Consider the following 26,588-nt stretch of genomic DNA (forward strand, 5'->3'; position numbering starts at 1 on the left):
GATACAATCAGCTGAGGTTCCCCCTTAACATCTGGAGCGGATGTTTGCAAAGCCTCCCAAGGACATGGGAGAAGTGGAATCCATGCTGACCTCAGACAGTGTCATGGCAGAGGAATCTGAAACAACAACTGGACGATCCTCTGGGCTTTCACCAACCTCGAAACAGACATCCTGGGGAGGCAGGACAGCAGCTGAATTAAGACCAGAGTTTTTTGGCCTTTTTCTTAGCAGGCAGCTGACCTTCTGGACTGGAAGACTCCACCATAGCACCTTGTGCCAACAATTTCAGACACTGGTTCTCTAAGCAGATTGATAAGGAGGAGAGGTGGAAATGTAGGGTCCTGGGGACAAATGTTTGGCAAGCAGAACACTGCATACGGTCATGAGAAGCACCCACACAGAAGAGATACTGCTCATGACAGTCTTTATCTGGAATCCAGTACTGGCATTTTCCATTTTTGGATAACCTGTAAACACATCAAAATAAAAACAGTAGAAGATAAGAAAAAGTCCCAGTGGGGCAATTATATGAAACATGGCTCAGTAACCAGCACAAAACAGGGAGCATTCAGACTGGCAGCAAAGAAGTTTTGAAGTATATACGTCCATACGTCAACTTTATGCCCCATGCCTTGTGCAGGGAGCATATATGTGATGAACAAAAGGCTTTGGTGTACTGGCCAGGCGCTGAGCTAACCTTGGCAAGAGATCCTTTATGTAAAGGATACTGCAACAGTGATATGGAAGGACATCTTCTAGTAACATATTCTGATCTTTTCAGGAATGTAAGCATCCTTATTTAAAAAGTGAAACTTTATTAAACATTCTACTAGTAAACTCTCTCTCATATATATATATATATATATATATATATATATATATATATAGATATCTTACTATCATGTTGTCGGACGGCATTCTGTCGAACTGGCATTCCCAGTTCACGGAAGGCCGAACCGAAAATGATCAACACAACAACAGCGTATGCTGGTGTGCATTTGCTGTTGTGAGGTTGAGGTTGATGTTCTGCATTGGGATCGCGGTACAGTGGGGATTGGGAAATTTATCCATTTTCTCACTGTAGTGAGATCTCAGAGTTTGTATATATATGTATATATATATACATATATACATATATATATATATATATATATAATTAGGGGAGTGTGGGTGTTGCAGATCCCTCACATGGGGGGTGTGCAGGGGAGCTTTCCCCCCTGCAAAATATTAGTTGGAATTGACTGGGAGGGAAGGTATGCTGGGTAATGCTGACTTTGTCGAATTTGTACGGGTCAACATTACCAGTTCGGTATTGTGCCTGTTCGGTCCTGTGATTTTCAATATTTTAGTTTGACAATGTGACCACTCGATGGCAGTGGTTTCATGATTATGACAGTAAACCATTTTATATATACATACATATATATATATATATATATATATATATATATATATATATATAAACAAACAGAAGCATGAACAAAACATATAGGACACAGGGTGGGACAGTGGTAGTGGTCCATTACAGACATAGGAAATAAGGGAGTGCACTGTGTGCAGAGTCATAACTACAGTGGAGCAGAGGGGAAGGTGCCCCAGGTGCAAGATGTGATGGGGCAGAATCAACAGATGTTGATGGTGTGGTAGCGTTGTACCAGGATTCAGAAAGGAATTCTAACTGTAGCAAGTGATTAGCTAGAGTGTCACAGAAGAACACCTTTTTGGGTCCTCAACTTTTTTTTTGTCAAACTTAAAATTATGGTGGATGTATTAGAAAACCTAGGTAAGCAATTGTAGCCATAAATGTATTTTACAACTACAGAACCTCAACATATGCATCCACAATTTCTGGCAATCTAGTAAGATTTAAAAGTGGCAACACTCATGTGTCACCCTGGCTTCACACCTTCATCCTCATGCAGTGGAATGGGATGAAATGGAAGCCAGAGGTAACAGCATTCACTAGGTTTATGAGGCTCAGGAGGGCTATCTCTATAGATGGAGGTACCTTTCCTGTGAAAGGGAGGCTGACCAGTACTGCTTTTGTTCTGGTACCACAGCAGAAGTTGTGTCACCTACTGAATACCTACAGTACTCCTTCAGCGTGAGTAGACCTCATGAGGTTCTGGTTTCTTTCTTTCTCTTTCAGCTCTTTGACCATCTGATGTGCTGCTTTCCCAAACAGGGTGGAACCTGCCAAAGAACTCAAAAGACTTGCCACAGCAGACCTGCATATCACAACATCATGCAATATTCTAAACGAATGAGATTAGGAACTGTGGATTGGTCTGAGGGTCGTGAACCCTGAAAAACATTGCATCTTCAAGCGAGTTCTTAGAAGAAAGAGGCACATGAAACCAGAACTTATCAACCTTCTTGGTAAATAGTAGCAGGGTGTCAAGATGACTCCAAACAGTAGTGAAAACGCCCGGGTAGGAATCTACTAATGGGGAGGATGTAAACCAACTCTTCAAAATGCTTCCTGGTTTTATCCATGTCTCAGTCTTCATGGTTTAAGAAAGTCTTTGAAGGAAGGCTTGTGGTGAAAACTGAAAGGATTTACCGGCCTAAATCAGGTGTATTATGTAAGGAATGCAGGCTCCTTTCCTCAGACGGTAGATCTCTCCTTGTCACCCTTTGAAGTATGTGAATAAACTTAAAAGTAGGCTTAACATGACTTTTTGCTCACTTCCTCCTGTACCTCTAATGATCAGGTAAGGAAAATGAATATCAGGAGCAGGAGTGCTGGAAAGGTATTCTGCACACCTGATCATCTGCTGCTTGAGAGGACAACGCTGGCATGATCCCAGCACTGGGATTAGTACAGCTAACTATCTAGCTGCTTATAAACCAGCTCTAACAGCAGGCTGCACTGGTACAAGTCTTAGCCAACCCCAGACAAGGTCCAGAAGGTAGCAAAGACTCAGAAACTTGGAATTGTGCAGAAAGCACTGCTAGTGGAGTAACTAATAGCAATCTTCTTACTAGTGGTCAACCACTGGTCAAGAAAGGCAACAGTTCCCATCAGCAGGACCACTGGCTCTTGCAGGTGTACAAGAGACATCCTCTTGTGCTGCTCTGGTGGACTGGTGAAAGTCAATGGCAGAGGTGTAGGTAAAAAGAGTAGTACCAGGTCCAAGAATAACATGTCAATGGCACAGGTGTAGGTAAATGGAGTACCAGGTCCAAGAACGGGACATATGCCAGATGAGTGGAGGCAGCAAAATAGGGGAAGCTGGAAACTACTGTCTGTAAAAATGCATCCTTAAGTTTGCAAAATGTTAACCGATTGTGATGGACGTTAAAGAGCTACAGTTGATACAAACTGTGGCAATGGTAGCTCACAGAGGTTCTGGTACTGGTCCAGACTTTAAGCCCTGTATTGGTGCTTCTGCTGACAGGAAAATGTATCCTTAATTTCCAGTGGAAGGAGTTCTTTTTACCACACCTGTTTCACAAAGGAGGTTTCCCTTCATGCCTTTCCCTCTCCAATTCACATTTTCTTGTAGGAAAAGAAAGCCTCAGTCGTGCTCTGCTGGCCCCAAGAAATCTTACAACTTTCACCCTTGTGTTTCTTCAGTAGATCAGAAGTGAAAGGCACACTTGGGTTTGCTCCATTTAACAGAATCTTTCATTAGAGAAGGAATTATTGATGTAAGGTAAAAAGACGGCACCAAGGCGGAAACTCCACAAAACTCCAAAGGAAAGTGAAAAATAAACGGTAAAAAAGTTAATACCCAAAGCTGTGTGCAAATAAAACAAATATGTCAAATATTACACCTCTCAAATGCACAAGAGGTGGAAAAGGATACATTATCTGCCTAAGGATTTGAGTTTTAAAATACACCTCAAGGCGCAATATTCATTTAAACCAGGGTGGATGTGGGCACTCAATTAAATTGCCACATGAGTTCCCTTTCTTCTAGTTTAAGGGACCAAGGGCCCCCATGTATATCCTTACATACCTGTTCGATGACCAGGAATGAAAAAGTGTGTCCAGGACATGCTATTATATATGTCTGGCCAAAGCGATAGAGTGATTTTGTTTCTCAATGTTGTGTAAATGTTCATACATCCGCTGTCTGAGATGTCTCTCAGTTTTGCAGACGTAGAAACATTCACATGACTTGCACCTAGCCAGGTAAACAACTCCCATTGTGTCACAGTTGAATTTGTCATGAAGTATACATTTCTGGCCATTGACTGTGAAATGCTTAGTGACCTCAATGTGTCTACAAAAATTGCATCGTCCACACCTGTACATCCCAACATGAATTAGTTGTGGTGTACTAGTTCTCTCCAGTAAAGCCTTCAAATTAACTCCTCTTCTAAAAATAAAATTAGGTCTGCCCCCCCCCAATTTACTCATGAGGAGAGGGTCCTCTCGGATTAAGTCCCTATTCTTTGTTACTATTTTCCTCAAAATATGGGGCATCCACGGAAAAAGGTGTGATGAAACCAACATTGGAAACAACTATCAGTGGATGACACTGACAATCCCCCGTCCTGTGTGTCGGTGAGGGGAAGGAAGGAATTCATCCTGTCCACCATGATTTAAAATGGGTTTAAAGATACCAAATCTTCTCTTATTGGCGACTTCTGTTATTACTTCATCAATTAAGGACCAAGGGTAGGCCCTACTCAAGAACATATGCTTCAGACGTTCACATTCCAAATGGTAAGTACTGTCCAATGTGGACATTTTTGCCGCCCGGACCAGTTGTCCCTTAATGACGGCCTTCTTCTGGTGTTGAGGGTGGGAGCTGTCGTAATGCAAAAAAGCATTAGAATAAGTGGGTTTTCTGTAAATGCTGGCTAAATATCTCCCATTCACACAATCTTTTGTAATAAGTACATCAAGGAAGGGAATGCTGTCTAAGCTAAAATGGGACTTTAATTTCAAAAAGGTGGTGAGATCAGAAAAGAAACTCACAAACTCATCCACAGAATTGAGGTCACCATGTCGCATTCAAAAGTTTTGTTGCGTCTGGCGTTTGGCTTGGGGAGGCATCAGTCTCTACTTATCCACTTTTCTGCACGTATGTAAGGATATACGTGGGGCCCTTGGTCCCTTAAACTATAAGAAAGGGAACTCATGTGGCAACTTCAATTGAGTGCCCACATCCACCCTGGTTTAAATTAATATTGCGCCTTGAGGTGTATTTTAAAACTCAAATCCTTGGACAGCTAATGTATTCTTTTCCACCTCTTGTGCACTTGAGAGGTATAATACTTGACATATTTGTTTTATTTAAACACAGCTTTGGGTATTAACTTTTTTACTGTTTATTTTTTTACTGTCTATTTTTCATTATCTGCTGTAATTTTAAGTGAGTAGAGAGGAAATGATGTTTTTTTGCTAATGATGTCACATACCTTTTGAGGAAAGTACTTTTAAATGGGAGTGAATGTTTGATTTTTTTGTCTGAAGAAGTCTATGTAAAAAGATTAGACGAAAGCGCTAACATAAATAAATAATTTCCTTTGGAATTTTGTGGAGTTTCCTCCTTGGTGCCTTCTTTTAACCCTGCATAAGAGAAAGAATTATTTTTTATGGGGGACTGTGCTGCAGAGAGGCCAGGCTTAACAGGCCTTGTACTGTTTGTAGGCCGAAACAAAAACAATAAGCATGCTGGGCCTGTACTGGATTACGACACACACCCACAGACAAGACACGCATGCACACACACACACCCAGAGACACGACACGCATGCGCGCGCGCACACACACAGATACGACACGCATGCGCGCACACACACACAGACACGACACGCATGCGCGCACGCACACACAGAGACACAACACGTGCATGCACACAAAGAGAGACAGACACGAACGGACACAGAGACACGGATGCACACAGACATGGACACACGTTCAAACTATACTTTGGGTCATAAAATGCAAAGTATAAATTTAACATCAAATCAACTGAAGCAGAATAAAAACATGCACTATAAAAGTATGAGGGTAAGGACTTTTTAAAAGCTGTGTTCTGTAGCATTAAAGAACCGAGGAGCATGTGAAGCACTGTTCATTATATTACACTTGCTGACATCACAGTTGATGTCAATGGTGTCACTTGATGAATATTTCAAAAATCAGATGCCAAATGACACCCGAGATATAGTAAAAGCTAAACTCCAGAATAAGCGTCATTAAAAAAAGTTATGTACCTACCATAACATTACATGTGAGTTGTCCATCTCGCCTTCATTCCGTAATGATAGGTTCAGAACCGATCTTCGGTTCCGACTCGGCCGTTTACTAAAGCTCGAGGTCTTCAACAAGCTCGTGGGCTTACTCTCTATCCCATGATGCTCTGGTGCCTTCCTCAGATTTTGTTTGCTTATATGCTATTACTCTTATGTAACTCCCTAATATTTATATGACCAGAACAGGGTCAAAGCACAACATATGCCAATCAGTAACCTCTTGATCCTCTAGAAGCCAAGGCTGGGGGTAGGAGGGCATGGATGTAAGAATGAAGGTGAGATGGACAACTCACATGTAACGTTATGGTAGGTACATAACTTCTTTATGTTAAGTTGTCCTATCTCGCCTTTATTCTGTACTGATGGCACAGCGTCCCTAGCACCAATCTTCTTGGGTGGCAAATGGGAGTATATTCTTCAGGACAGTGGACTCAAAGGAGGCCCTGTCCCTGGAGGCCGAATCTACTTTGTGATGAGTGCTAAAGGTATGAGGCTAAACCCACGTGGCTGCTGTACAAATGGTATCGAAATGCAGAAGAAGTGGAGACAGCCCTAGTAGAGTCAGCTTTTATTTTGCCTGGTAGCTGTTTATTTACTGATTTATAGGTGAACGAAATGCAGTCTGACAGTCACCATGATAGAGTAGTTTTTGCTACAGGCAGACCTTTTTTGCACTCTGAAAAGGATACAAATAGTTGATCCGTCTTTGTGAAGTCTTTTGTTCTGTGCAAATAGAAAAGCAACTGTCTATACACATCAAGCTGGTGAAGCACATATTCTGCCTTATTGCCATACTTGGGTAAAAATACTATACAGGCCCAAATGAAAACATGGCCAATAAATTTGACAGCACACACACTAACAGTGGTGAAACGCTAAAGAAATGCGCTTTCGATGAACAAATAATTAAAGAATCAAGACATAACAATAAGTTTTCGAAAAGCTTACAAAATTTAGAAAAAAGTAATTTTTGACTTAGCCAGAGCTGGAGAATCACCCAATCTGTTTCAGCGGCAAATGAGATCTAAGGAAGGCATCAGAGCATCATGGGATAGGGATAAGCTAGGACAACTTCATATCTATCAACTTAAATGAGGTGAGCTGTAAAAATTGTACATGACAAGTAACAGAAGAATATAAAAATATTAAGTATTATAACCCACCAGAACAAAAGCTCCCTGTGGCTGCCATCTTGTGCCTCTCAGAATGCTAGGAAAACTGACTTGCATCAATGTCCTAACCAGTCTGCTTATATAGAATTTTTTCCAGTGGTCTTCTTTCAGTGAAACTACAAGGAAAGATTTACCAACTAAAAGATGTGAAAAAGATGCTGCCACTTACCACTTTCGTTCAGTAAGGTAAGCAAGTTCTCTACCAGGGTCCCAAATGCATAGGCATCCCGAGCATGTCCAAAGGCCTCTGGGGGAAGTTTAAACTCTGCAGTCTAAATGAAACACAATACAGACATACATACATCAGTGAGGCCTCAGCTTCTAGTACTTTAAATCACCACTCTACATATTACCACAAGCATGTATTACTTACTTGGTGCTAACAGATGAATGGACTCTTCATCTTCTTTGTCAAGGTCTACAAAAGGTAGCTCCTGAAGTACACCTGAAGGGGACACTGATACTGCTGCACATTTACTGCATGTCTTTTGCTGCTGCACCTGCTGACCACCAAGCTTCACCCTTTCAGACAGATCCAGTCATTGACCCAAAACAGGGTACTCGCCACTGAGGGTAAAAGCTGGCTGATGAAGGTTATCATACAGGCAGCCTCAGTGGTAATCTGTGCCCTTGATGGCTTCATGGAAATCTGGGCATAGTTTTAATAATACTAGAAAAAGAAATTATGTACTCACCATAACGTTCCATCTGAGTAGTTATACTTCATTTTCTGCAACCTGTGGGTATTCGGATCCATATCAGATCTGAGCCGGCAACATTTTTCAAACATCTGCTCCAAGCTTCTCCCTTTACCCATAATCCCTCACATCTCCTACCTTCCCTCAGATCGAGTTTGCCACTATCCAAACTATTAGCAACTCAATAACAGCGCTAACCTAGAACAGGTTCAGGGGAAGGAGGGTGGGACGGTTGCAGAAAATGAAGTATAACTACTCAGATGGAACGTTATGGTGAGTACATAACTTCTTTATCTGAAGTAGTTAACTTCATCTATCTGCAACCTGTGGGACAGAGTCCCCAGCTACCAAAACTCCTAGGAGACCCTCATGGAAGGATATTCCTGAGCACCGCAGAGCCAAAGGATGCTCTCCCTCTACAGATCAAATCCAACTTATAATGAGAAATTAGTGTATGTGACCTTGCCCAGGTCGCTGCTGCACAGATATCATCCAGTGAAACCCTAGACCAAAAGGCAGCAGAAGTTGCCACTGATCTGGTAGAATGAGCTTTAACAGGACCAGGTGGGGACAGACCTTTATCCTTATAGACTTGCATTATACATTGTGTAATCCATCTGGCCAAGGAGACCTTGGAAATGGCTTTGCCCAAAAAGGCTGGTTAATACTGGATTCAGAAGCAACTTTCGGTAAGAAAAAAGGGTTCATGTGAAGCAAAACCCTGTCTTTATGAAAGATCAAGTAAGGGGGCATGGCAGACAAAGCTTGGATCTCAGAAACCCTTTTGGCCGAAGTAATGACCACTAGAAAAGCTGTCTTCCAGGACAAGAATTTCAAATCTACTGACGCTGCTGGTTCAAATGGGAGAGCCACCAATGCCTGCAGAACTAGGGTAAGGTCCCAAGGAGGGACAGAATCCTTAACCGGAGGACGTAAAAGAAAAGTACCTTTCAGAAAAGCTTTACACAATCTCAAAGAGGCCAGAGCATTCATATTTTCGCCAACATGAAAATTAGATATGGCTGCCGGATATACTTTTACCATAGAGGAACTAGCCCCTTGTTGGAAAATATTGGACAAAAACTCCAACACTGCAGGGAACCGGGGCCGTAAAGGGATCTAGGTTCCTCTGAGAAGCCCAAATAGAGAAGCATTTCCATTTGCTGCGATAAACCTTCCTAGTGGAAGCTTTGTGGGATGCCACCAAAATATTCTTTACTGAAGATGACAGACTGGGAGTCCTAGCAATCAAGAGAAAGTACAGTTTTGTACCTACCATAAATGTAGATGTTCGAGTGCTAATACAGCTGCAGTAATCACATATGGGTTCTCTGCCGTCAGGCGGTCCCTCGCTCGGCCGAATTCCAAAGTCTTGGTCCGGCGTCGGTTGTTGTCACCTTCTTCCCTGACGTCAGTGCGACAGGGGTATATAAATCACAGCCGACGCCATATTCTTCAGTCTTTCTTGCCCCAGATGTCAGGTGGCCCCAAAAGGAAGGCAATAGATAAATTATATATATATATATATATAGATAAATTATATATATATATATATATATATATATATATATATATATATATATATATAAATATATGTAATATATATACAAGCAATGCAGTGTTATCAAAAAAAGAGTAGTTGCAAGCAAATACACCATAGGAGGATAACCCAAAATAGGTTGTATGAGGAGGTGTTAGTCACTAGTCCTGTACCTAGAGGGGAAGGAGGGAGGGAAACCTGTACTGCAGCTATATTAGCACTCGAACATCTACATTTATGGTAGGTACAAAACTGTACTATGTTCATCGTGCATACAGCTGCAGTAATCACATATGGGTAGAATTCCAAAGCTACGCACAGGGTGGTAGGCACTAGGTAGAACTGGGATGAGCCAGAATGCCCTGCAACACAGCAGTAGCAAAGCCTGCTCTAGTTTTGGAATATAAAGGCAGGTGGTAGTGTTTTGTGAAGGTATGTACAGAACTCCAAGTGGCTGCCTCCAAGATATCTTTGGTAGGAACTCCTCTGAGGAAGGCTGTAGAGGTAGCTGTGGCCCTGGTGGAGTGTGGTCTGATGCCTACAGGGACAGATTTCCCATGATAGGAGTAACAAAATCGTATGCAGTGGCCTATCCATTTAGAGATTGTCTGTTTGGTAACAGGCTTCCCTTGAGCTCCTACAGCATAAGACACAAAGAGTTGTTGTGATTTCCTGAAAGGCTTTGTTCTGTCCAAATAGTAACGTAGCTGTCTATGGATGTCTAAAGAATGTAGCAGCCTTTCCCCTTTGTTTTGTGGATTGGGGTAAAAGGTAGGTAAGTGTATGGCTTGATTTAAAGCTACCCTGGATACCACTTTAGGCATAAATGACGGGTTGGTTCGAAGGGAAACCCTGTCCTGATGGAAGATAAGAAAAGGCTGCACAGCCATGAGGGCTTGAAGTTCCGAAACCCTACGAGCTGAGGTAATGGCCAGAAGGAAAGCTGTTTTCCAGGACAAGTATTGTAAATCTGTTGAGGCAGCTGGTTCAAAGGGAGGCAATGTTAATTTTTCTAGAATGTAATTAAGATCCCAGGCTGGCACTGGTTGTTTCCTTGGTGGTCTTATATTCTTAGCCCCTCTGAGGAATTGCCTTAAAAGTGGGTGAGAGAATAACAGTGGATCCGTGTTGAATTCTGCAGAAATGGCTGAGGCATGGATTTTTATGGAGGAAAATGAAAGTCCACTGTTCAGCAGCTCAGCTAGATACTGTAATACCTGAGGCAAATTCAGTTTTCTAGGATCCTGGCCTTTTTTCTCATTCCAAGAGCAAAACTGTTTCCATTTTGCTGAGTAAGTCTTCCGAGTAGATGGCCTTCTGGCCTCCAGAATGACATCCTACACCTCTTTGGAGAGTAGGGTCTGCTGAGGTGTTAAGGAATTTTCCATGCAGCAAGATTGAGTGTTTTCATCTGGCTGTGAAGAGTTTTGTAGCTGTGCTGAGTCAGCAGAAGAGGCATTAGAGGTAGAGGCCAGGGAGGAGTATGTGTTAGGCTCCTTAGGAGTGGGTACCAGTGCTGTTTTGGCCAGTCTGGAGCAATCAGTATCATCTTCGGTCTGTCTGCTCTTGCTTTCAGGAGCACCTTGGGTAGAAAAGGCAGAGGTGGGAAAGTGTACACTGTCCATGCTGTCCAACTGAATGAAAGGGCGTCCACCCTCCAGGCCTTTGGATGAAAAGTCCTTGAGCAAAACTTTTTCAGTTGATGGTTCCTGTGGGAGGCGAAGAGATCTATGTCTGGCTTTCCCCATGCTTGGATTATCTTTGTAAACACCTGTGGATGTAGTTTCCATTCGTGTGGATCTGTCATATTTCTGCTTAGATTGTCTGCCAGAGTGTTTTCCAAACCTGGCAAGTACTGTGCTTGAAGTTCGATTTGCCATTCCAGAGCCAAGTTCCAAAGTGTCATGGCTAGTCTGCACAGGGGATATGAATGTGTTCCTCCTTGTTTGTTTATGTACCACATTACTGTGGTGTTGTCCGTTCTTATCAATAATTGTCCTGGGTGCAGGAGGTCCTTGAATGCTGTAATTGCATTTATTACTGCTAGCATTTCTTTTTGATTGATGTGAAGGTGCTTTTCCTTTTGGGACCATTTGCCCTGAATGCACCTGCCTATCATGTGCGCCCCCCCAGGCGTAATCTGAGGCGTCTGTTGTGATGACTTGATTTGCTTGAGGCTTGCAGAATGGGAGGCTTGTATTTGTTTGACATGCTTGGGCCCACCATAGAAATTCCTTTTGCAAACATGGAATTATTGGTATTATTGTTTCCAAATTTTGGCTGTGTTGAGACCATAGTTTTTTTAGGTACCATTGAAGTTTTCTCATATGCAACTTTGCACATGGGATTAAAAGAATGCAAGATGCCATGAAGCCCAGAGCCTGCAGGATTTTCCTTGCAGTAAGCCTGGTACAATTTGCTAGTGTTTTGAAGTACTGTGTTAGTTGCCCTTGTTTTTCTGGCGTAAGATAGGCCATCTGGGTGTTTGTATCCAAGTTGGCACCCAGGAAAGTTATTTTCTGAGATGGTGTTAGCCTGGATTTCTTTGTTGATTGTGTATCCCAGAGAATTCAGTAACCGTGTTGCATAAGCCAGATGTTCCAGAAGAGTGTGCTTGCTGTCCGCTTGGATCAGGCAGCCGTCCAAATAAGGGTAAATTTGTATCCCTTGAAGTCTGCAGTAGGCAATTACTGATGCCAGGCATTTCGTGAATACTTTGGGCGCAGTAGATAAGCCAAAGGGCAATGCAGAGAATTGATAGTGGATTGAACCTGCAAGAAATCTGAGGTATCTTCTGCAGCTTTGTCTGATTGGGACATGCAGGTATGCCTCCTTGAGGTCCAATCTTACCAGCCAATACTCCTTGCCCAGCATGGGAAGAAGTTGCTGTAATGTGAGCATCTTGAATTTTGGTACGAGTAGAAATGTATTTAGGATGGATAAGTCCAAAATGGGTCTCCAGTCGGTTCCTTTTCTTTTTACCAGGAAAAGTCTGGAATAAAAACCTTGACCTTGTTCGTGAGTAGGAACCTCTTGAATGGCTTTCATGTCCATGAGTTTTGTAATTTGTATTTGTGCCTCTGCCCTTTGATTGTGTGGCAGGTTTGGCATGCCTCTCATTTTTGGAAGAGTGTGAAAATGAAATCTGTATCCTCTGTTTATTATGTCCAGGATTCATTTGTCTGTTGTGATAATGTGCCAATTTCCTGAAAATAGTGCCAGCTTTCCTCCCAAGGGAGCTGCCAGCTGAGATTTGCTTGGCATGAAAAGGAGGAAGTCATTGAGTTTGCTTTCTGTATTGTTGTGCACTGTCTTCGCCACCTCTTGGTGCTTGAGTATGCCATTGTCTTCCTCTATATGATCCTTGAGATTGCCCTCTGCCCCTTGAGCGCCTGTATCTACCTCTCTGGGGCTTGTCTGTGGCTGGAAAGGACCAATTTTTTGAAGGCCAATTTCTGCTAAAACGAGGTGGCTGTACCTGTAGAAAAGCCTTGACAGTTTGCATAGATTTAGCTTTTTCTTCCATTTTCCGTAGTATCTCCTCAGCATTAGTACCAAATAGCACATCCTTTTGTAAAGGAGCATCTAGTAGTTTAGCTTTAACATGATCAGGCAAGTTTTGTTCCCTAAGCCAGGCATGTCTACGAATGACTGCTCCTGTAGCAGCAGCTCTACTTGAGGCCTCTAAGGCATCATAACCACATTGTAAGGTGTGTTTACCCACTTGTTCTGCACTATGCATCATATCCTGCAATTCCTTCAAATCTGGTTGTTCAGGTTGAGACATTTTGTTTCTTAATTGTGATAACAGAAACTGTTGGTATTTAAGCATATGGAACTGACAATTTAAGGCCCTCATGGCTAGGGTGGCCGAGGTGTATACCTTTTTCCCCCACCTTTCTAAGGATCTAGATTCTCTCTCGGAAGGTAGTGGATTCTTGGCAGTAGAGGCCTTCATTCCCTTGGGGCCTTGAGAAATGGTTTCAGGGTCAGCATTATGGCTTTTGAAAAGAAATTGGTGAGAGTTAGGGACTCTGTAGTACCTATCAGGTTTGACTGGTGCAGGAGGCAGGGAATCCGGGTTAAGACAAGCCCCCGAGTAAACATCATCAAGAATGTCCAGGACAGGAGGTATAGCCAGAGGCCTGTGTTGAGGTAACAAAAGAAATTCCCTAAGCCTTTTCTTGGAATCAGAAAAGTCTTGGCCTTCCCAATGGAAGTGTTCCCTCAAGGTGTGGAAGGTCTCCCCAAAAGAAAAATCCTCAGGGGGAGATACAGAAGGAATGGACTGTTCTGCATCAGAATCTTCATAAGGGGAATACGAGTGTTCCTCCACATCCGAATGTTCTGAGAAAATGGAGCCCTGTTCAGAAGAGGGAGAGTCTTCCTCCACTCTGGGTCTCTTGTCTGGAGGGGGTTGGGAACCCCTGATATAGCAAATTAAATCCTCAGCCATTTTAAGCATCTGCTTTTTAGGCATGGAGCCTGGGGATGGGCCCTGTGCAACAGGCCTCTTGGGATGCATGGCTGATTTGGACTTAGTGAAGGCCTTAATGGAAAAGGAAGAAGAGGGCCTAAATACACCTTGGGTGGAAGTGGACCTGTCCACATTAGGAGGCTCAACACTCACTGTGGATTCGGTGGTTGTAGTCTGTGTAAGGGCCGAGATACCAGCGGTCTCGGGTACAGAAGACACCGCCAAGGAAGTGTCGTCGGTAGTCAGGGACTGCATAGGCGTCTCGCTGAGAACCGGACCACGTGTAGCCGGTTTTGGCATGGTGTCGGTGGAGACCGCGGACCTCACGTGTCAGTCCTTGTCCTTTCGTTTTTTGGACAAAATGGTAGTCTGAGTATCCGACAAGCTTTACCAAAATAATGTTGGGCGAACTCCGCCCGACGCTTAATAGTGCGTTTATTGAAGGTAGCGCAAAAGCGACAGCCCGAGACGTCGTGGTCTGGGCCTAAACAAGGTATGCAGAGGGAATGGAAATCCTTATGCGGTATTTGCTTCCCACAAGAAATACAATTGTTAACTTTGTCTGACATCGGTCTGAGGCAAGAAAAGTTTCCCCAACGGGGTACTTAGCTTTAATGAAGACTTTGGTTTCCGATTTTGTTGTAAATTCAGGAGCTGGCCGACTGGCACTTGCGAACTGCTTCTGCTTCGGGCACCACGCGGCAAAAAAGACTGAAGAATATGGCGTCAGCTGTGATTTATATACCCCTGTCGCACTGACGACAGGGAAGAAGGCGACAACAACCGACGCCGGACCAAGACTTTGGAATTCGGCCGACCGAGGGACCGCCTGACGGCAGAGAACCCATATGTGATTACTGCAGCTGTATGCACGATGAACATCTGGAGCAACCAAGCAGTCAGCTTGAGGCTGCCAAGATCGGGTGGACTGATGCCCGAGGGATGAGGATGAGTTCCAGGCAGGGATCCAGAATCGGAGGAGGAGTTAGAACACGAGACCAGAGGAAGGGGAACCACACCTGACCAGGACAGAATGGGGCAATGAGGATCACTATGCACCCCAGTCGGCAAGCTTTCTGAAGAAACTTCAGAATGAGAAGTAACGGGGGATAAGCATACAGTAACCCGGGAGGCCAAGCATGGATGAGAGCGTCTCTGGGGGAGTCCCCTGGTGAGGAGATCAGAGTGAAAAAAGTACAGTTGTGTACATTTACCATAAATGTAGATGTTCGAGTGTATTCACTGTTGCAGTCACTACATTTGGGTAATCTGTTGGCAGGTTGCCCTCAGTTGGCCTGAATAACAAAGTCTTGGGTCCTGTGTTGGTTGCTGTCTCCTCTTCCATGATGTCAGGTCGTCAGGGGTATAAAACATGCAGCCAACGCCATTTTATTCAGTTTTTCTTGCCTCAGATGTCAGGTGCCCCCCAAATGGGGAGCAAAAATATATATATAAATAAACAGTAAATATATAATTGCACTTTTAGAAACATAAACTTTACCTTCAACTAAAAGCAAATACACTACAAAGGCTTTTGAGTATAGTGAAGGAAAGAAAAGATATAGAAAGGGGGATGGCGGGTGAGTAACCCAGACTGCAACAGTGAATACACTCGAACATCTACATTTATGGTAAGTGTACACAACTGTACTATGTTCTTCGTGTTTCACTGTTGCAGTCATTACATTTGGGTAGAATCCCAATGCTATGGATGGGAGGATGGAACTAAACAGCATTAGGAGCGGCTATAAGATCCTGCAGGACTGCAGTGGCAAAGCCTACCCTGGATTTGGAGAAGAGAGGTAAATGATAATGCTTTGTGAAGGTTTGAACAGAGCCCCAAGTAGCAGCTTCTAGAATGTCTTTGGTTGGGACCCCTCTGAGAAAAGCTGCTGAAGTAGAGGCAGCCCTGGTGGAATGTGATCTGATCCCCTTGGGCACCGGTTAACCATGGTGCAAATAGAAGAAACGAATGCAGTGGCTTATCCATTTAGAAATAGTCTGCTTTGATATAGCCTTCCCTCTGACCCTGCAGCAAATGCTACCAGTAGTTGCTCTGACTTTTCTTAGAGATTTAGTCCTGTTTAAGTAGAATCTTAGTTGTCTGTGTACATCCAATGAATGCAGACTCTGCTCCCCCTTGTTCTGTGGATTTGGGTAAAATGCTGGCAGGTGAATGGTCTGGTTAAGAGCCACACTGGATACCACCTTAAGGATTGGTCCTGAGGGACACCCCGTCTGGGTAAAATATAATAAAAGGCTCCACTGCCATGAGAGTCTGTAGTTCTGAAACCCTTCTTGCTGAAGTGACTGCCAAAAGGAAAGCTGTTTTCCAAGATAGAAATTTTATATCCGCAGTAGTTGCTGGTTCAAAAGGTGGCAGGGTGAGTTTCTCCAGCACAAAATTGAGGTCTCATGCAGGAGTTGGTGCTCTTCTGGGTGGCCTTAAATTTTTTGACCCTCTAAGATACTGTTTAAGCAATGGATGAGAAAATAGGGGAGGCCCTGTGTTATAATGAGCCGAGATGGCAGAGGCATGGATTATTATTGAAGAAAAAGATAGGCCCTTGTCAAGCATCTCAGTCAAATATTGTCAAATATTGTAAAATCTGAGGAATATTGGGCTTTGCTGTGTCTATTCCTTGTGCTTGGTTCCAATCTCTTCCATTTATCAGCATAGGATTTTCTAGTACTAGGCCTTCTGGCTTCCAAAATGACATCCATCACAGACTTACTGAGAGGTGTTGTCTGAATAATTAGTTGATTAGCCATGCTGCAAGATTCAGAGTTTGGAGCGGAGTGTGCAGAATTTGATAGTTCTGCTGAGACAGTAGAGGTATTTGAGGCAAGTACCATGGAGGAAGGTGAGACATATTCCTTAGAAGCTGGTACCAGTGCTGGCGAGGCCAGTCCAGAGCAATTAGGATCATTTTTGTTTTTTCCTGTCTGACTTTTAGTAAGATCTTGGAGAGCAGAGGCAGAGGGGGAAAGGCATAGACTGACAGGTTTTTCCAGCTGAAGGATAGAGCATCCACTTTCCATGCTTTTTTGTGACGAGTTCTTGTGCAGAATTTGTCCAACTGATAATTTTGGGGAGAGGCAAATAGATCTATGACTGGGCTCCCCCATGTCTGTGTTAACATGCTGAAGATTTGTGGATCCAGTTTCCATTCGTGCGGGTCCATAAGATTTCTGCTTAGGTCGTCTGCCAAAGTATTTTGCTTTCCTGGCAGGAATTGAGATTGAAGATGTATCTGGTAAGTCAAGGCTGTGTTCCATAGTCTGCAAAGGGGTAGGAATGTGTATCCCCCTGCTTGTTTATGTACCACATAACTGTGGTGTTGTCCATCTTTATCAGTAGTTGTCCTGGATAAAGCAAGTCCTTGAAGGCTGTCAGAGCATTCTGAACAGCTAGCATCTCTTTCTGGTTGATATGCAGATGCATTTGGTTTGGGCTCCATTTGCCCTGAATGCATCTCCCTGCCAGGTGGGCCCCCAAGCATAGTCTGATGTGTCTGTAGTTAGGTTTGGATGGCAGGGGGTAGAGTGAATGACAGTCCCTTGTTTTGGTGACATGTCTCTGCCCACCAAAGAAACTCCTGTTGCAGGCAGGGAATGAGAGGAATCATTGTTTCCAGGTTGTGAAAATGTTGACTCCATAAACTTTTTAGGTACTATTGAAGTTTCCTCATATGCAGTCTCGCATATGGAATTAGTAGGATGCAGGATGCCATGAACCCCAAAGCCTGCAGAATTTGTCTTGCAGATAACTGGGTTTTTGTTGCCATTTGTTTGAAGTATGTTGTCAGTTGCCTTTGTTTGTCTGGCGTAAGGTAAGCCATCTGGGCAGTTGTATTCAAGTTTGCACCCAGGAATGTAATTATTTGAGAGGGTACCAGTTGTGATTTCTTTTCATTAATGGTGTACCCTAGGCATGCTAGAAGCCTTTTTACAAATGCCAGATGTTGAAGAAGAGTGTCCTTGCCCTCTGCTTGAATGAGACAATCGTCCAGATAAGGATACATTTGAATGCTTCTTTGTCTGCAGAATGCAATTACTGGAGCCAGGCACTTTGTAAAGACCCTGGGCGCAGTAGAAAGGGCAGTGCAGAGAACTGATAATGCAAAAAACCTGCTTTGAAGGGGAGGTATCTTCTGCATGATTCCCTTACTGGGATATGCGGGTATGCCTCTTTTAAGTCTAAAGTTACTAAACAAGCATTCTTGCCTAGCATAGGCAGTAGCTGTTGTAAAGTCAGCATTTTGAATTTTGGAATGTCCAGGAACGTGTTCAGAATCAATAAGTCCAGTATTGGACGCCATGAATCGTCTTTTCTGGGTACCAGGAAAAGTCTTGAATAAAAACCTTGTCCTTTTTCCTTTTCTGGCACTGGTTGAATAGCCCCCATATCCATGAGGGACATGACTTGTTTCTGGGCCTCTGCCCACTGGTTTTATGGCAGATCCAGCCATCCATTTGGAATTGGCAAAGTATGGAAATTAAATCTGTACCCCTGGGATACTATGTTTAATACCCACTTGTCCCAGGTAATTAACTTTCAATTTTGAGCATGAAGTGCTAGTTTTCCCCCCAAGGGGGCTGCCAAAAGATAAGTACTTGGTGATGGTAGAGGAAAGTCATTGAGACTGCTTACTGTAGGGTTGTGCTTTGTTTCCTCCAGATTTGGAGGTGGAGGCACCCCATTGCTTTGACCTGTAGGAACCCTGTGATTGGTATCTGGAGCCTTTTGAGCACCTGAATTTGCCCTGAGTAGCTCTGTTGGACACAGGAAAGGACCAATTTTTAGTAGGCCAGTGCCTACTGAACCCGGGTGGCTGCACTTGCAAGAAATCTTTTACAGTTTGCATAGATTTAGCTTTGTCTTCCACTTTCTTTAAAACCTCTTCTGCCTTATTACCAAACAAAGTATCATGCTGCAAAGGGGCATCCAACAATTTAGCTTTAACATGATCAGTTAGATTTTGCTCCTTGAGCCAGGTGTGCCTTCTAATCACAGATCCAGTAATGGCGGCCCTACAAGAGGCCTCCAAGGAATCAAAATCACATTGCAAAGTATGCTTTCCAACCTGTTCTGCTGAATGCAATAATTCCTGTAACTCTTTATTTTCCACACAATCAGAAATCAACATAATTTTCTGTTTCAGTAAGCCCATAACATGCTGTTGATATTTAAGCATATGAAACTGGCAGTTTAAGGCCCTGATTGCCAAGGTTGCAGACGTATAAACCTTCTTTCCCCATCTATACAGCACCCTGGAATCTCTATCAGAAGGGGTAGGATTTTTGGCTGTAGAGGCCTTTACACCCTTGGGACCCTGAGAAATAGTCTCAGGATCAGCAGCAGGATTTTTGAAAAGAAATTTGTGGGAGTCAGGAACCCTGTAATATATGTCTGGCTTACTAGGAGCCGGAGGCAGGGAATCGGGAGCCATGCTTGATTCCAAAAACACATAATCAACAATGTCTAATACAGGAAGTATTGCCAAAGGTCTATGCTGAGGAAGAAAAAGGAAATCCCTAAGCCTCTTTTTTGTTCAGAGAAGTCCTGAGTCTCCCAGTGAAAATGTTCCCTTAAAGTATGCAAAGTCTCTCCAAAAGAGTAATCCTCAGGAGGAGATGGCAGATGGGATGGATTCCTCTGCATCAGAATCCTCGTAGGGTGGAACAGAAAATTCCTGATCAGAAGAGGAATCAGAAGAAATGGAAACCTTATCTGAAGATTTATAATCAGTGCCTTGCCGACGCTTCTTAGCAGGGGCGGTTGGGAACCCCTGATCAAGGTAATTAAATCCTCAGCCATTTTGATCATCTGTTTTTAGGCATAGGAGCCTGGGCATGTTGCTCATGCATCGGTTTTTTAGACATAAAAGATGTTTTTGACATTGTTTTTGTTGCTGGCGTCAGTTTAATATAAAAATGTTGAGGCCTGAAAACACCCTCCGAAGCCAGTGCCTGCTCAGCGGCTCTGGACCCATCCAAGGGTGAGACATCTGCAGGTTCAATACTCTGAGAATCTTGCTGCATACCGGACTCTGAATGGATCTCGGTAGAGGCCTGCGACTCAAAAGTAGTGGGTATCAGGGGCTGCGGAAGCGCCACACTGAGCTTAGGAGAAGCTTCGTCGTCGGTTTTGGACCTTGACAGTCTGTCTGTCTTTTTCTTTGTGTTTTTTATGAACTCCGGTAGTCGGATTGTGAACCGACGACATTTCAGGATAATTAAAAATCTTGAACCAAAATATTTAGAAGCAAAAAAATACTGACGCTTAATAGTGCATTGGTTAAATCCAGCACAAAACCGACAGTAAGGCACGTTGTGATCAGGGCCTAGGCAAGGAATACAGCACAAATGAAAATCTTTATGAGGTATTTGCTTCCCATAAGTAATGCAATTATTAACTTTTACTGACATCGGTAAGGAGCAAGAAAAAATTTCCCCAACGGGGTACTTAGCTTTAGTTTGAAGACTTCGGTTCTGAAACTCGAATACAAAAATTTCAGGAGTTGGCTGACCGTCACTTGCGAACTGCTTCTGCTTTGGGCACCGTGCGGCAAGAAAGACTGAATAAAATGGCGTCAGTTGCATGTTTTATACCCCTGACGACCTGACGTCATGGAAGAGGAGACAGCAACCGATGCAGGACCCAAGACTTTGTTATTCAGGTTGACTGAGGGCAACCTGCCAGCAGATTACCCAAATGTAATGACTGCAACAGTGAAACACGAAAAGCATCTCACTGCACTTCGCATTGGAAGGAGATGTGAAGCGATCACAGCAAGGCTGACCTCACGCAAGGAAGATCACCGCCGCTATTGACTGTTTCAGAGACCATTTGTATGGCATTAGAATAGCCCGACTCAGTCTGTCCGCTAAAATGTTGGAGCATCCTAGGACATGCGTTGAAATCAGAAAACGACTGGTGGAGATCGCCCACTCCCACACTCTCGTGGCCTCGCGACAGAGAGGGTAAGATCTGGTTCCTCCTTGTTTATTGATGTACCAGACAACAGACATGTTGTCTGAATGAACTGCAATCGTCCCCAGGGGAAGAACAGCATGAAAGGCTTGCAACACTAAAAGCACTGCCCTCATCTCCAGAACACTGATATGCAATCTGGTCTCGGTGTGGAACCGCATGACTTCGACCGTCCTCCCCAAATAGTGCCCCCCCACCTGAGCTGGGAAGTGTCCTTGGTCACTGTGGCTTGGGCTGAGGGTGTTATGAAGGGACGACTTGCCAAGATTTCCGGCGATTGGAGTCACCAGAGAAGACAAATCTTGAAGACTCTGCTGAATCGTATTGGATAGTCCATGGGGAGGTCTAACCAAGACCACTGAACTACCAGCGTCCACTAAAGCACCTACATGTGAAGGTGGGCACAGGGAAGGATTGAGATTGCTGCAGCCATGGAGCCTAGGGCTCAGAGAACATCGCTCGCTGGTGGCATCGTGGGGCCGAAGATCACTGACACATGAGCCCGTAGGTTGTGGACCCTGTCCAGAGTGAGAAAAACTTGCAATAGCAGAGTGTCCAGCCGTGCCCCTATAAATTCCACGGTCTGTGTTGGGTTCAAGCAGGACTTGGGAGATGTTGATGGTAATCCCTAGGTTGACTGCAAGATGCAGAAAGGAGTCTCTGACCATACAAAGTAGATGCTTGGTGGCAGCAGTGAGGAGCCAATTGTCTAGCTAAGGAAACACCTGAATTCCCTGAAGCCTCAGGTGAGCCGCTATGACTGCCATAACCTTGGTAAACACCCTGCGGGCTGTGGTGAGACCGAAGGGTAGGGCTCTGAACCGGAAATGATGGTCTCCCAGCTGGAAGCGAAGGAATCTCCTGGAGCTTCTGCAAATTTTGATATGATAGCAAGCATCCTGGAGGTCTAGAGAGCACATCCAGTCGCATTCTCAGAGGTAAAGTAGAATGGACTGCAAGGTGACCATCCAGAATTTCTGCTTGGCTACAGTCAGGTTCAGGGTTGACAAGTCCAATATGGGCCTGAGGTCCCCATCTTTTTTGGTACTAAAAAGAACCTGGAGTAAATGCCTAATCTGGACTGATCTGAGGGGACCAGTTCAATGGCCCGATTGAGAAGCAGCATTGAAATTTCTTGCGCTGCCGCCTCCCTTTGAGCGGGTGGAACATCTGGGAAGTGCTTTGGCTGGATGGGTGGGGGCAACGAACGGGATGGAGTAGCCTCTTGATATTATTTGGAGCACCCAACGGTCCATTGTAATGGACTCCCAAGCCATTAGGTGCAATGACAATCTTCCCCCGACTGTCTCCAGAGTAGAACAGTCGGGCAACCCCTCAGGGTTGTTGCGCGGGTCTATCCGAGAAGGTCTCCCTACACCCAAAGTTCCTCGGCCCCCTCTGCCTCTGGGGCAGCATCTGTCTTGTCCCCCTCTGCCTCTAGAGAACGAGTTGTCCTGAGAGTCCTGGGAAAACTGAGATTTTCGGAACCACATCTTCTTTTGCGCTCTCTGATTCCTAGAAAAGGATCTTTGAGGGCTAGAGAAGCGGACTCCGATGGCAGACAGTCTTCCCGTCCTTCTCGCTCTGGACCAGGGTGTCATGAATTGTCTTCCCAAACAGGAAGGAACCATCAAAGGGAGCATTTGTGAATGATGCCTTGAAGGGTCTGCGAATTGACAAAGTCTGAGCCAAGCATGTCACCTCATAGCCACGCCGGTCCCAGCCGCCCTATCAGCTCCTTCCATGGCATGGGAAAGAAGACGCATGGATGTGTTCGAAACAGATTTCAGAATTGACATTTTCACCGAGAAAACCCACTTGTCCTCTGGCATCAAAGACTCTGGAAGCGACACAGCGAATTCCATGACTAGACTCACTTCCCAAACCGATCCACCACCCTAGACTCCTTGTCCGGAGGGTGGACCGAAGAACTTTCCTGTGCCAGTTCTCTTTTGGTGGCAGCTGTAACCACCATAGCATCCACTGGGGATCCCTTGTACTAGGCCTGTCTGTCTGTGGGAGGAGAAAGGATCCTGTCTGGGCATTTGGGTATTGGCTCTATGGTGTCAAACTCCTTCCATGCCCGCGTGGTAATGAGATCTACTAAGGGATCTGCAGGAGGGGACACCCAGGACATAGATGGCCCCATGCCAAAGGCCTTCAGGAATACTGACTCATCCATAGAGGGTTTTGGGGCTGACCAACCTCCCTTCTGGCAGAGGATTTCCATGATGTCTCCAAAGGAGACATCCTCGGGAGGTGACCTGGGGGAACCCTCACCTTCATCCAAGTCAGTATCTTCTGTGAGGGACTCAGGGGAGTCCATGTGCCTCCTCTTACATGAGTGCTTACGGGGACACTTTTCAGTGGGACTCTCTGAAGAGGGCTTGTAAGTCGGGGGGGGGTCCACGACGGGATCCACCTGGGGATCCTTTAGCACGGGCTGTTCCTGGGACAAGCTGATGGAATCGTGACCAAATCCATGGAAGCCTGGGCAGAGTCCAAGGCGATGGGCTGGAGTCTCAAATCCATGGGACAGAATCCTCTCCACCACGCCGAAGGAGAGCGCACCTCCTTAGCAACCAACAAGGAAGAAGCTCACCCCGGCTCCGCCATGAGGATCGGGGCCGAGGCCAAGATAGCCAGGGATCCAAACGAACGGCTTGGATCCGATAAAGTCAGAGCCGAAGACACCTCCGTTCCCACGGATCCGACTCCCTGTTCTCGGCCTCGAGAGTTGCTCGGATCCGAACAAGTCTGATCAGAGGAACTCAAGGTAATTGCCGGCGTCGAGGTTGGCAGAACCGTAGGCGCCAAACCCCCAGCTCTGAAGATCCTTGGATCCATAAACCCCGAAACCACAGGTCGGATCGGGGAAGGAGAGATTGGATGGAAGAAGGGCATAGAGGTCCCCTCTCTGGATGGAGGGGCTTGGCAAGACTCCTATTTGGATTTGGGTCCGAATGAACCTCTGCATCATCCTGTCCATGTCAAGCTCCGACAGACTCCAAGTCGACCGCAAGGAGGCGACAGATTCGGATCTGGCTGGTCTGTGAGACGACCTTGAAGAAAGCCTCTGGTCTAAGGGCTCAGTCGGCTCTGGGGAGAACCTTGGGGAGTGGAGCCGAGGAGAGGTAGTTCTGACAACTTTAGTAGGCGGGCTGGGAAAAGGCTCCCGCTCTGGAGACTGTTTGCAGTACCTTTCCCCTCTCTTATCTTTGTCTTTAGATTTTGCCCCAGTCTCAGAATGCTTAGAGGGAGGTTGAGTCCCAGCCTGGGGGGGGGTTGGTCAGCTACTGGAGCCGAAGTCGAGGTCGTTGAGTCCAATGCAGAAACTGGTAGCAGGCCCTTAGCTACCAGCTTTGCCTTCCTTTCTTTCAATGCCCTAGGGTTGAGCCCTGCACACAAACTACAAGGCAAAGATAGATGAGGAACACCCAGGCAAATAACACAGAGTGTGACCATCAGCTGGTGAAAGCTTGTGTCCACACTCGGTGCATTTTTTAAAGATTGGTTTTGGCTGTGCAGCCATTACCACACACCACTCAGCCAAAACTAAACCAACTAGCACACACACACACTAAGGACGGTTAGGCATACACTACCTCACAAACTCAAACTTTTTTAGAACTACTTTTTTTTTTTTTTTTTTTTTTTTTGAGACAAAAAAAAAGACCAACGACTAAGGGGAGGAAAGGGATGACAAAAAACGACTACACTCACACACTGATATATATCAAAAAGTACCACTTACTACACCCAACTTGGAGATATAGAGACCACAATGTGTATGCATGAAGTGGCAAGCGAGATCTGAGGGAAGGTAGAAGATGTGAGGGATTATGGGTAAGGGGAGGAGCTCGGAGCAGATGCTTGAAAAATGTTGCCGGCTCGGATCCGATATGGATCCGAATGCCCATAGGTTGCAGATAAATGAAGTTAACTATTTCAGATCTGGTCTTTCCTAGGCAGAAGGGGGTAGGTTAAGTGATCCATGTAACTGCAGAAGCTATTATGCCCTGCCCATGTGAGTGGAGATTTCTATACACACAATAAGGGTCAATGCGTCCATGGCTTAATAGTTGAATTCCCAACCTAGCCATCCTTTCCATCACACTCCATTAAGAGATTGCAGTACTGTACAATGGCAATCTATCCTCAGAATACACATACGCACCACTCATACCAGATGCAGCATGTGACCTAACTATAATGGCCACGTGACCTAATGATTAATGGGTCTGAATTCAGATGAGATGAATGTAGGAAGTCCTACCAAGTGTTTTTGAAAACACAATGTGACCATATCTCTCAACTTCTTAAGAGTAAGAAATCTGGACAAAGCCGTAAACAAAAGTGGGACAAAGGCCCAAAAATAGGGACATTTTTAAATAATGCTGTTACAAACTTAGAAAGTTGATAGAATAAGAGGTTTTGCATTAGCATGAACTTTCCGAAGGGTATGAAGTCTGAAACTCAAATGTTTGTCATTTTCCAACTTCAGTCTTTAATGATTTGCTACTAATTTGCCAGAAAACCACAATTATAATTAAAAACAGTCCAAAAATATAAGGCAAAAATCTGGACATTCTGCAAAAACCTGTACAGTTGAGAAGTATGAATGCGACATGTAACAGCAGAGGGCTGTAAAGGTTAGGATTTGTGTTTGATTCCCTCAGCCTTCACTTGCCTACTGTACGAGTGTGAGAAAGTGAATTAACCAGACAGTCTGAGGCAACTGGAAAACTGGATAGGCACTTCAAGTGGTACTCTGACCTGATGCCTAGTAACCAACTATGAAGCTACAACTCAAGTCAGCTGGACAGTAGTCAGGGCTTTATTCCAACTATGTCCCAAGAGCAAGCACACTAATACACATTTTGGGGTTTATTCTTGCATTCACTATCCATAGCAGTTAGCTCCCCTACGAGATCTAGCATGACACATGCACAAGCACATGTGGATACTAATGGAAAAAAAAAAAAAAAACAGGTTCACAAATGTGTACTAGGCTAATGGCCCCTGGAGCCTTTACAAGCAAAGCCTATAGAAGTGCCCTGGCATCATGCCATCCGAAGTTAGCTCCTCGCTCCTCTATTAATTAGAGCCACTGCAGTAATCCCTGGGGTGAACTTTCTATTTCCCAACCACACATCAAGATTTCTCTTGATGAGGGCCAGTAAGGTGCTCTGCTTGACATGTATGGGAAGTCTATGCCAGAGCATGGGCAGTCTCTGGGTTATGAACATGTCCCTCCAAATTGTTCTGTTGATTGGGGTAATGAGGTTGAGCTCTCTGGAGCATGTGGTGCAGAGGTATTTGGATTTTTTTAGATGTAGCATTTCTAACAGAGCTGGGTCAGACATGGCTTTGTAAGTCAAGCAGAGATCGCCTCTTAGTAGACGATATGAGACAGAGAACAGCTGGAGTTTTTTGAGTATGTCCATGTAGGACATGTGTTTAAGGCCTAGGATGCTCTTCGTGAGGT

At 44.6% G+C, this 26,588-nt stretch overlaps 1 protein-coding gene across 3 annotated transcripts in view; it reads right to left on the bottom strand.

The window, feature by feature from the left end:
* The window catches only part of SCYL3 (SCY1 like pseudokinase 3), a 614,991-nt gene that overhangs the window by 476,543 nt on the left and 111,860 nt on the right, over positions 1-26,588 (bottom strand). For all 3 annotated transcript variants that reach the window (XM_044085269.1, XM_044085268.1, XM_044085267.1), the window contains exon 5: positions 7,558-7,660. In XM_044085269.1, coding sequence (XP_043941204.1) covers positions 7,558-7,660 — 103 coding nt within the window. The remainder of the gene's footprint in view (positions 1-7,557; positions 7,661-26,588) is intronic.

This window comes from Protopterus annectens, chromosome 10.part0 (assembly GCF_019279795.1).
Source record: "Protopterus annectens isolate FY-2018-M chromosome 10.part0, PAN1.0, whole genome shotgun sequence".
NCBI classification, from domain to species: Eukaryota; Metazoa; Chordata; order Ceratodontiformes; family Protopteridae; genus Protopterus; species Protopterus annectens.